At 38.9% G+C, this 12,626-nt stretch overlaps 1 protein-coding gene across 4 annotated transcripts in view; it reads left to right on the top strand.

The window, feature by feature from the left end:
• MACROD2 (mono-ADP ribosylhydrolase 2) overlaps positions 1–12,626 on the top strand; it is a 1,929,479-nt gene that overhangs the window by 1,805,790 nt on the left and 111,063 nt on the right. For 3 of the 4 annotated variants that reach the window (XM_049100431.1, XM_025469286.3, XM_035705794.2), the window contains exons 12-13: positions 2,793–2,855; positions 7,249–7,317. In XM_049100431.1, the coding sequence (XP_048956388.1) occupies positions 2,793–2,855; positions 7,249–7,317 (132 nt within the window). The remainder of the gene's footprint in view (positions 1–2,792; positions 2,856–7,248; positions 7,318–12,626) is intronic. The other variant, XM_049100432.1, reaches the window with a different exon arrangement.

Raw genomic sequence — 12,626 nt, 5'->3', positions numbered from 1 at the left:
TGAAATACCGGTAACTGTGTAATGGGATTTTTTTCCCCTACCAGTGGAAGACCACTGTTTCAGTAAGAACCCACTCATCTGAGGCATTTTAATGGATGGAAAGCTATACGCCAGCCAAAATGTCCTTCTGAAAGAGTGAAATGAATGTTAATCTAATTGCCAGAGAATGCTTGCCTTGAAAGCAAGACTTCTACACTGGCTCCCCCTGCTGGATTCTAGGATGCGCTTGTCTGGAGATTGACGAAAGCAATGTACCTAAACCTTGTCATCTGAGGGCATATTTTTCAAACGGCAAATCCGGCATTCTTCGAGAAGGCACTTACTCAGTAATACACATGCCAGCTGTTTCTGGAGTTTGCTTCCTAAGGGCAGAAAGACTGCAACTGGATCCTGCAGTCAAGAGTCAAAGTCGGAAACAAAAGCATACCACTTGGGTGGCTGTGTTAGGGAGTGGGCCGGCATGCATATGCATATGGGTAAAAACCCAGGAGCAGATATGTTAGGAAAACAAGACTGGTTTTTATTGTTGTAAAGCTGGACTTGGGGAATCTGACTGGAAACTTCCTTCTCATGCATTTCGACCTGCAAGAACCAATGCCTCACCTTCCTGTGACTTAATTGTTTCTCTTTCCCTTCTTATCTTCCTCTCTCCACAAGAAAGCTTTTTACTCTACAGGAGATGTGTTAACCAGACTAATTTTAAAGGCAGCCTGTCACTGCAGACTTCAAGCCTATTGTGAAATCTCTGTTAAAAAGACTGTCTGCTGGGGGTGGGAGTCAGGGGGAGACAGAAAAGCTGACATTTTCTCCTGCTTGATTCTGACTCCATTTGGTGGGAAGAAGGGGGAAGAAAATACTGACCTATGTTTTTGACACATGCTGTAGCACAACTTAGCCTTGTTAAGTGAGCCAGAGCAGCAAGGATGGCTTCCTAGAGCAAAAGCCAATGCCTGTCGCCTACTTGGAGGACTAGAACAGAGCAAGTGGCAGACATTATGGGGTACTATGAACGTGCCATTTAGAACACAGGGTGTAGGTAGCTACGGAGCTGCCCTGTCCCAGATCCTCTGTTAAAAGCTATACTCTATCCTCCAGGACAAATAGCACAGGCATTGTTGGGCGGAGGGAATCATACACATACTTACATCTCCATTGGTAACATTCCTTCCCTACTTCAGAAACTTACTTTCTTTCTTTCTTTCTTTCTTTCTTTCTTTCTTTCTTTCTTTCTTCTTTCTTTCTTTTCTTTCTTTCTTTCTCTTTCTTTCTTTTCTTTCTTTCTTTCTTTTCTCTTTCTTTCTCTCTTTCTGTCATACTATTATAAACTTTTTCTTTTATTCAAGTCAATTTCAAATGTTTTCCCATCTGCAACTCTCTTCAGTCGATTATTTTTCAGAGCTTCTTAGTGAGATGTTTCCCCATTACTTCCAAGGCTCTTGTTGTGCCTCTACTATTTGAGTTCTCCTCTGCGGAGGATTCCCCAGCCTCTTGCCTCTGGATTAAGAGCTGGTAGTACTGGATAGCAGGTCAAGTAATCTGAGCCTGGTTTCAGGTCAGGAACTGAAAAGGGCTGTGCTGGGTGATTCTTCTGCTCCTTGAGGCACTGGCTGAGGTCACCATTTGGCTGCATGCAGCAGGCAGCTGGGCAGGGTTGGAAGGTACAGAAGGACTCACCCATATGCCTGGCCCCTCAGTGCTTTGCCATATGGCACCCTGCCCTTTACATGTGCCTCTTTCTTGGTAGGCTAGCCTGAGCATCTCTAACATGGTGACTGGCCTCCCAGAGGGAGAAAGTAGAGCTGCTCGTCCTCTGAGGCCTTGGCTTAGAGGGGCCAGAACATCATTTACATGTTTCATTGATCTAAACAAGTCATGGAACCAGTCTGGATCCGTGAAAGGAGAGAGATTCCATTTCTTGAGAGATAAAGGATCTGTGGCCATCTTTAACCCATAGTAATATATTCCAGTCACTCCACTTCTCTGTTTTCTGCACTTTAACTACATGTTTTATATTTTGCTCCTGTGTCTTTATATAAATATTTCTTTTTAAAAATTTTCCAAATAAGAAGAGATTTAGAAACTCTCCCAGCAGTGAGGTAGAAAATTCTGCCTTTATTTGCCTTTGAAAATTTTATTTTTTTACTCATAAATTCACAGATATATATATATATATATATATATATATATTACACATTTTAAGCCAAAAGAAAATGTTCACTAGTTTCTAGTATCTAGCCATCATTGCACCTGCCTAGTGATTTATTTTTCAAGGAGTTATTTACTATGGTGTAAACTTGACTGACATAATCTGTTCAAGACAAAATATTCCATAGCATAGATGTGTTAGACTGTCATGTGTAACTTAGGTACAAATAGATATTTTTAGCAATGTCTATCAAACAGGGAAAGATGCCATAGAAACTCAATCAACCAAATTTCCTTACATGGTGCATATTGCTTGAGTCAAGGCAGAAAAGCAGATTTGAATTAAGATCAGTACTGCATTTTGGGAAATGCTGTGCAGGGAGAGAAATGTTGTAAGAGTGCTGAGTGAATTTTGTTTACTGTGGTTCAACATTTCATCAAGCAAATCAGGTGAGAAGGGACAAGTATAAATGTACCTATTTATGTGGGTAATTTTTCTGTTTCGCGCCTCTGATTCATCTCTCTGCCTTGCTTTGGGAGTCATGCTACATTGGTTACAATTAATTTCAGTGCTGCATATTAGCCGTAAAGAGATATTTCATAAATTGACTTGATGTATTTTTCCCTCTCTGTGGTTTTCTTGAAAGATGAGAATGGTCCAGAGGAAAAACAAAGTACAGAAGAAACAGAAGGGCAGAGTCAAGAAACAGGTGGGCTCAGATTTCTTTTGAGGAGTCTCCTAGGCCTCATCCACAGAGGTGAACAATAACTTTACTCAAATGTTTTCTAGAAATGCATATACCTTTTCACCAGTTGACTTCAGTATTCATTTAGGTCTCCTTCAAGAAGCCATCAATTCCACTGACTACAGGTGAGAGTGCTTCCATTCAGAAGGGTACATTCTCATTCCTCATTCACCAATTCCATTTTTTTCTGCTTAACAACACTTTGCTTCGAAATGCTCTAAGAGCGACCAGCAGAGGTTAGAAGGGCCAGCTCAGAACTTGGCTGCATTAGGACAGGTCAAAATTAGCAGATTTTGTTTGGGAGAAAAAAAATGAAATGAAAAAATGTTAAAAGGAAATAAATAAGAGGCTTTCCCTCCATGAGGAGTAGAATGTTCTTCACTGTTTTGCATTACACTTTGAAGAGCTGTGTTTCTGGTTGTTATTTTACATGTTGTAGCAGATGGAACCTGGTAACCCCACAACCCAAGCTAAAGTGAGATCCAAAGACTTATTGACATTTCCTCTGTGCCCTAAGAAGAGATGTGTCTATTGAATGTTTATAGATTCTCTGCTGTAGATTCTAAGTTGAACATCTTTAAGTAAAGTAGCACTTAAGGCTCTAAAGAGATTGTCACCACCTTTAACATCTCATTTCTTCTTAGCCATTTTTGTACTCAGGCACATTCTTCTTTAAAAGACTGATAGGCCTAGTTATGCCTTTGTCAACACCACCACCAAAATCAAAATATCCTTCCTTTAGTCTCCAAGTCCTAATGAGCCCCCATGGAGGGGCATTTTTTTAAACAGTGGGCTCCATCCTATGTGTACCAGGCATGTCCTAGGCCATATACTGAACTTTGGAAATCAACCAGGTAGTGTGATAAGTTTTTCACCGAAAACTTCCTACATTAACCTTGGAACTTTTGCAAGAGAACTGGAATCTTTTATTATTAACCTGGAAGATGGAATTGAAGAAGGCCAATCAGAGAAAGCACTGAAGCAAAGCAGCAAGGACCTTGTGTAGCTGCCACCAGGTCAGCTGCCTCCCTTGGCCGAAACATAGTCCTTGCAATGAAATGAATTTCTGATACAGCGAACTGTTGTTATCCAACATCCCCCACCCCAGCTCCTGACACACACATCATTATGCTCCATGGATATGAATCTAATGTGAGAAGCTGTCATTGTTTTCACTGTTTGTGGCTGACAAGTATTAGTCAACTAACTGCTGACAGCTGAGGCCATTCTCTGAATAGTGAGATTTCACAGGTTTTATTCACTCACTGTTCTGTCCCCAGCTATCTTTATCACCATAGATTTTTCCCACACTTGTTCACATACACACACACACACACACACACACACACACGTACACATTTGCCCATGTTTTATTAATTCATCCTTTTTAAGCTAATAAGTTGAGAACAAGCAGTTTCTTTTTGGATTTGGGATTGCCTGTCAGCAGAGAGTGGTTGAGTATAATATGTAAGTTTTCTTCTCCACCTCTTGGATCAATAGCATTATCATCACAATATGTTTACCTGTCAATGTAAAGAATAATCCTAAATGTACCCCGAAGGGGCTTCTCTTGCTCTTCCAAGTGAACCCACTGGCTGGGACAAGTCATGGCAGGATCCATCTCTGATCTTGGCTATTGTCAATATACATGATTATGTCTGCTATGGCTCATTTCATAGCCTCCCTAATCCAAATGCACAAAAATCAACGATGAGGTCCCAGCCATTAAAGTCCTTTTGACCTACTGTTGTTCTTCCAAAATATAAATACCTCCTTTACATTTAATATGATTTCCAACTTCAATTTTGATTATGTAACTGCAGGCCTCTTCTACATTGTGAAGAACACACAATCTCAAACCAGCACAGTTTTGACTGCTGTCATGATCAAATCAAATCAAAGTTGTAGACAATATTCCTCAAACAGTCCTTTAACAAATGCATATCAAGAGTCTACTGTGACTCAGGCACTGTTTTGGGCACTGGGATATAATAGCAAACCAAAAAAACAACATCCTTGCCTCCTTGAAGCTTATATTCTGATGGGGTTGGCTGTGGAGGGAGGTAAAATTCAGAAATAAACAATAAACCAAAAAATACAAGATGGTGATAAATACCTTGTGGAGAAATGAGGTAGGTAGAAGGAATACTGGGAAGGCAACTTTCCATCGTCTGGATTTGGGAAGGACTCCCTGAAGAAGGGATATTAAATAAAATCGCAATGAGGAGATGGTGGAAGAGCATTCTTAGATGGAGAGACAACATGATGCAGATGCCTCAAGACCAATTTTAGCATACTTGGAGAAAGAAAGTGTGGCTGGAGCATGGTGCATTTGGGGGAACATGGTGTACGATTTGGTTAAAAAAATCATAGGACCAGATAATGTCTGATCCATAAGATTTTATTTTATTAGAACTACAAAGAGAAGCCAGTGGAAGTGTTGAAGTTTTAATGAGCTCACTTTGCCTGTGAGTAAAAGTGGTTACAAGAACCAGAGTGAAACTGGTTAGACTATAGCAGGAAAAAATGATGGCAGTTTCTGGAAATGGAGACAAAATGGACTGATCTGTTATGTTCCAGACAAAAAGATAACAGGATGTGCTGATGGATTTGGATGTGGAATATGGGGAAAAGAAGAATCTAGGATACTTCCTAGATTTTTAGCATGAGTAACTTTGTAGATGATGGTGCCATTTGCTAATATATAGAAGACTAGTCACTAGGCACAGTTTTTATTGAGGAGGTTAATAGTTCAGTTTTTTTCCATGGTAAATTTGAGAGGACTCTTAGTCATATGGAATGTTAAGAAGCTAGCTAGTTAGATATATGATTCTGGAGAGATGTAGACTAAGATACAGGTTTGAGATTCCCTGGCATATAAATGAGATTTAAAATCATAGTTCTGGAAAAAGCGAATATTTAGAAAATAAAATAAATAAAACCATGGGTCTGGGTAAGATTCACTAGAAATAACATGAAAATAAAGAAAACAATGGGCTTGAGACACCAAGACATCTAGATATGTGACAACAGGATAGAAAAAAGAAAGTGTTTCAGAAAGAACCAGTTAAGACTCCATGAAATTCTACCAAGAAATCAAGTAAGATGAGAAAAGAGAAATGACCATTGGATTTGGCAAAGGGCAGTCATTGGCATCTTTCCTCAGAGAATTCTCAGAGGGGTATTGGAGCCAGTGGAGTGGGTTATTGAGAGACCATGAAATGAGGAAGTATAGAACAATAACATAGACAGCTCTTTTAGGGAGTTTTACTGTGAAAGGAAGGACAAATGGGAAGATGTAATAGCAAGGGAAGGTTCATAGTCTTGTTTTTTGTTTGTTGTTGTTGTTGTTGTTGTTGTTGTTGTTATAGGAGATTGTTACCTGCCAAAAGAAAGTGATTTATCTTCTCCAATTATTCCCCTACTAAAAATTTTATTCTTTCAATAAAGGCATGACCTGCAAGTAATAGTCGTATACATTAAGAATGAAGGAGATACTAGAAAATATGCAAGTTGTCTTTAAATTTTAATTGTCACGGGTGTGTGAGTTCTCTTGAGTCCCATAACCCTGTTACTAAACAAAGAACGTATACTCCTTTTTGATTCTTTCTTAAATTGTTAAGCATTAACCATTCTAACTGATTTTTATAATCTTTCATATATTAAATTTACTATTTTAATGTTAGTAAGTTAATTATCTATTATCTTGGAAGCCAGATATGAGTGGGGTCACTGTAGTGCTTATGATATTGAAAGGAAAGATAAACTTTAATGAAGTTCATTGCCACTGTGATGGGGAAAGGACTTCCAAGTTTCTTAGTCCCCACTCTGTGCTTGGGTGACATGAAATCTCCAATTGGCTTTTGCTGCTTTCCTACAACTGATCCCCATCTCCTGGCCTCTGCACTGACAGCCATCAGATATGCTCCCTGCAGTTTGACAGGCTGGCATAACAGAGCAGAAGTGCTATGCTAAGAAAAACCAAACCTTAAAACACACACATGAAAGCACTTTGTAGAAACTTGCAAGGAAATACTTTCACAAGCTTTCACTAAAAGAAATGTACCATTTTTTTAGAGATGGGAAAAAGCAAAATGCCAAAGCATAATAGGAGGACCAATGAATAGTATTCTTCACCAAAAATAGTTGTAGTCATTGGGCTCTGTGTTCCCTGAAGATACTTGTCCATTAATTATAAAACAGAGTCACAAACCCTTGCCCCTTCAAAGACCATTCAGTGTCTTAGAGCATTAAACAGGCTCAGGCTTCCTTGCAGTAGTGAGGGACTTTCCACAGTCAGAGAAACTCATCTCGACAGTATTAAATCTGAGCCAATGTTTCTCTTTCTGCTGTATAGATGGAGTCAATGCTGCAACTGGGCCCAGCCCTGCTTCGGAAGAGGCTGTTGAAGTCTGTAAAGATGAAGGTATGAGACCACTTTTTATATCTAAAAATATCTAAAAATCCCAAACTCATAGAAGACCACTTAGATTTTGTTTACATGGGAAAATGAAGCAGTGAGCAAATCTACCTAATTCTCTTAAGCACCTCTATTTCCAACATAATCAAATATCACACCCACTCTGTTTTATTCCATATCTGCCCTTTTCAGAATAAATATATATTTGAATATATTTGTTCCTCTGAAAAGTAACTATTAAATAAGAAAATGATCAAAATCTTTTTGTTTAAAAAAGATGCTTATTTGAAACACCAGAATTAGGCAGTTCTACTGTTTACAGCTACTCATTAGGAGTAAGTTCAAAAGAGTGGCATTTGAGAACCACCTACCAGCAAGCTCCATTTTCCAGATATAATAAGAAAGAGAAAAATGTTGAAAGGAATCTATAGAAATAAATCTTTGGCAGGAAAATCATCCCTCATTCTATGAACAGTTACCATGAGAAGAAAATGGTGCAGACCCAGGTATCTCCAGAAGAAGAAAAAAGCAAAGGAAAATAATATTTAAGGTCTAGAAAAAAATTTGAGGGAGAAATACTGGGGGCTCATGTGCAGATAGAGTTCAGAAACTTATCTGAAGGAAAAATAGTCCCTTCTTTTCTTTGACCCTATCTGTCTCCACACAAAAAGATAGTATTATTTTATATCAGTCATCGGAGGCTATTAAAAACCCTTCTATAAACAAGATTGTTGTGTTTTTATGAATGGGCATCTAGTAAACCATGGAATCTACTTGGAACTTTTATATAAATGTGTTGAATACATTTTTTTTCAGTTTGGAGTAATATAAAAATAGATATATACTTGATGTTGATACTTGCTATTCCTTGAATCAGTATTTAGAAAATCAAAGTCATTTTACAATTTTTTTTAAAGATTTTATTTATTTATTTGAGAGAGAGAGAAAGGAGAGAGAGAGAGAGCACAGAGGGAGAGTAAAAGGGAAAAGCATAATCCCAGCTGAGCAGGGAGCCCTACATGAGACTTGATCCCAGGACCTTGAGATCATGATCTGAGCCAAAGGCAGATGCTTAACAGACTGAGCCACTCAGGTGCCTTGTTTTATAATTTTAATACTCAGCTATTTGCAAAATGCATTTCATTTCATATTATCTGGTAAATGGGTTTTCCTAAATGAGATGTCCTGTGTAATGAGAATAGTTGCTAACATTGTGAACTCTGGGGCTAGATGGTTGAAGCTTAAATCCTGTCTCTGCCACTCAAAATTGATATAACCTTTGACAAGTAACTCAAGGAATTAACAAGTAATGACAAGTAATTAACCTATTTGTGCTTTAGTCTTTTCCTCTGTAGAATGAAGACAATAATAATATCTACCTCAAAAAATACCATAGACTTGTCAATTGTACAAACTTTTCACCTGGCACATGTACAGATTGGGCTTCCCAAAGATAGATTCTGTGAAGGAGATTAGGAAACAAACATTTATCAGGGAGCACTCTTAGAATCAACACCTGTGAAAGAGAAAGAGTCAAAGCAGAACTGGGTAGAAAGGCACTACCAACAGAAGCCATAGCTAGTCTGAAGATAGCGTGACCCTTCTGAGATGTATCATCAGAATGGAAGAGTCAGGTCAGTAAAACCTTCCACTGATAAGTCACCTGATACTGGCTGCCTGGGGAAGAGAGCATGGCCCTCCGTGAGGCAGAGGTCTTCCACTGCGGTAATCCTGGAAGCCTGAGGTTAATGAGGGCTGCTTGCACCTGGGAAAATAAATTCCTCATTCTTAAAGGGGGATCTTGGTTGCCTAACAAGTATGTATCACACTATAACTTTCAGTGGTCCTTTTTTGATCATTGCCACTTTTTAAATGAATTCCTTAGCACTTCCCTTCATATTACTCAAATATGTGTTCTTACATGCCTGGTTTTAAAGCCATTTGGTGTATCTAAAAATGTAATAATGTAGATATCCACATAGGTTCTGATGAAAAACCACAGGTCAGCTTAGAGAGAGAAATAAACCTGACTCCATCACTCTCATCACTCCATCCACTCCATCACAGTGGAAAGACAGAAAGTGGTGTTCATCTTATGCAAATAACTTTGGACATTCCAGTCATTTGGCTTGTGATAAAAAAAAATTTAATGTCATGAAATTGAATGGTGGAGTTTAGGAAACAAGAGATAATCTAAGTACTTCAAACTGCGATATTTCCTGTTGAGCTGTTTGGTTTGGAGATATTACACCTTTGTAGAAACACAGTCTGTGATGTTTCTTGATGCTTTTAGGATCTCACACCATTAATTGCTCATGCCAGGCATCAATTTCTCAGAATACTTTTAGGATTTTCTTTACATTAAACTTAATGGTGATGACTCAAGTTCTGTCACATATCACAAATGCAATTCCCTAGTAAGATTAAATGTGAAGTTTTAAGGATTTTACTGAAATAAATTGTTAATATCCATTAACCTCTTGATCTTGGACAAGGAAAAGTATTTTGAAACCCACATTAACATGTGATCCAGTTTCAATTAAAAATGGGACATATAAGATAAGATTTTTGCTTTTCCCTTCTGAAATAGCATAGACATGAGACCGCTGTTATTGATTGATTACCCATCTGTACAAAGCTTAGGCCAAGTGCCTGCCATCTTGACTGATATATACACAGCTTAGAACAAAAAAAGAAATGAATTTGCCATTGAAAGCCTCCAAGACTGAGGTCAAGTTGAGATTAAAAGACAGTCACATGTGTTGTGGATTCATTTCAAACATTCACCATTATTAGCGTTCATGCAGAAATATATCTCCTCCTTGGTGACACCTGTACTATTTATGAGCTCTGCAGTTATAAGATCACTTATAAAAATGCTTATTACACTCTCCAGTTTAAGTGGCAGAATGTTTTTGCTGATCAAAGGTCCTGAAGGAGGCCTTTGCTTTCTTGCTTTTGCTTCCAGACTTTGATCTTGCCCCAGCATCTTCTTGGATTTTGGAATCCCTGATATTATGGGCTGAACTTTCTCTCTCAATCTCTCTCTCTCTTTCTCTCTCTCTCTCTCCAAAATAATTCCCAAAGATTTTGAGATTCACCAGTTATTTCTCAGTTTGCTTGTTGATTGGCTGGATTTACATTTTTTTTAATTTTATTTTTTAATTTACATTTATAACTTTGGTTCTCCCAGGAAACTGGAGTCTTCTAAACTTCCAGGACTGAAAATGAGCAAACAAAAAAATTAGCTGGCTATGTCACTTGGTTTGGGATATTAAAAAATTTTTTAGGATCCCTGGGTGGCGCGGCAGTTTGGCGCCTGCCTTTGGCCCAGGGCGCGATCCTGGAGACCCTGGGATCGAATCCCACAGTCGGGCTCCCGGTGCATGGAGCCTGCTTCTCCCTCTGCCTGTGTCTCTGCCTCTCTCTCTCTCTGTGTGACTATCATAAATAAACAAAAAAAAAACTTTTTTTTAAGATTTTATTTACTCATTCATGAGAGACACGGCGGGGCGGGGTGGGGCAGAGACACAGGCAGAGGGAGAAGCAGGCTCCATGCAGGGAGCCTGACATGGGACTGGATCCCAAGTCTCCAGGATCACATCCTGGGCTGAAGGTGGCGCTAAACTGCTGAGCCACCCGGGCTGCCCTGGATATTAGATTTTTAAAAAAATTAAAATAGGTATGTGAGAGTTGAAGAATTTCAAGAGAAAGTGTCTTCTGGAGTGTCTTCTGTACCAGTGATTTTGTTCAAACGTTCTAGACATATTTCCCACTGGGTACCGATATGCTTATTGCCCATTTACCCCACATAACTGCTAACAATGCAAGCTGCTAACAGAAGGAGGTACAACTGATTGGCTGTGGGATCAAGAGCTAGATTGTGCACTGCAGACTGAAGGCACCTGTTCCCAATGACTCATTACAGACCTCCGGTGGGCAGCAGTTGAGTTGGGAAGCTGAGATGTGAGGAGGAGGAATGTTGATGTATAATTCATCCACAGGGTGGGTTCATGCCAAAGATGCCACAGCTAGGACTGAATTGAAAGGTAATGCTGGCCTGAGAAAATATCTGTAGGTTCATAGGAGTTCTGAAGTTATTTTAAAAATAAGGCATGCACTTATCTATTGAGTGATTTCCTTCTCTGCTGGTAAAAACACTATTTATTTAATGGTGGTTTGTACTTTAAATCCTTAAAAACAAACCTAAGAGTACAAATGTTAAGGCTTGTAAAACAACAAATGAAGAGGCATTCAGATGAAGGGGAGTATAAACACAGGAGTAAAATTTATGCCAGGAATATCAAGTTCTCTGGTTGAAACTGCTGCAAAGTTTGTATTATTATTATTAATTATTATTATTATTATCACTATTATTCAAGATATAGTCATTCTCCTTAATTCAAGAAGAACTCTCTGTTCTAGTTGTCTCAACATTCTTAATAGCTCATCCTTACAGCCAAGGCCAAAGCACTTTACTGGAGGGAAAAAAAAGTGCTGTTTCAACACATCCCAATTCTCCTGTCTTATTATTTAATCAGTACCTAATTTGAATTTGAAGGTCAACAAGACCAAATCATATGCTCATTAATATTAAAGAAAAATCAATTAATACTCAGGTGCATGTACACCCGAGATTGTATTCCTTTGGAGCTCTGCAAGTCACATCTTTGCTATTTTGGTGTTTATGAAGTGCGATGTCACCTGGCAAAGGATTTCCTAACCCTTAATCTAGTTGCAGACCCCCTACAGGTCACAATTTCTGTAGAATAAGAGCAAAGCCAGAGCAGGAGTCAGCCCCACCTGGCAAACAAAAGAGAAAGGATGAAATTATGTATGAGGAAGCAGGTTCAGGTATGTGCAGAAGATAAGCATACATGCTCCCAACCATTGGTCCCTGTAGCCTGGCCAAGTGGTATTGGCTCCAGATGGCTCCGGCCATGTTTCTTTTCCTTGCCTATATTGTTGCAGATAATGAAAACATTGGACCACCCATGAAATTCCTCTCAGGCTTCTGCACTCTAATTTTTTTTTCAGCCTTTTTTCTATTCTTGGTGTCTACCGTCCCCCTATTAAGTATAAGTAGTGCTCCCACTACTCACCAAAGTGGGACAAAGTTGTCCCCTGTCCTGGATCTGCATTGGGAGAATGTCTGGATACACTGTAACACTAGAGTTATCACTCCTGAATTTTAAGAGTTTGAAGTGTAGAATCAAAGTCACTGCCCTCTGGCAGCTCAGTGAAGGGGAAAGAACTAAGATGTATGGAGTGTCTCTGGTACTCAATGTTTTACATTTATGTACAATATATTCTTC

Source organism: Canis lupus, chromosome 24, assembly GCF_003254725.2.
Source record: "Canis lupus dingo isolate Sandy chromosome 24, ASM325472v2, whole genome shotgun sequence".
In the NCBI taxonomy this organism is placed as follows: Eukaryota; Metazoa; Chordata; class Mammalia; order Carnivora; family Canidae; genus Canis; species Canis lupus.
The sequence above is the reverse complement of the archived record's forward strand: the minus strand, read 5'-3'. Positions and strand labels throughout refer to the sequence as shown.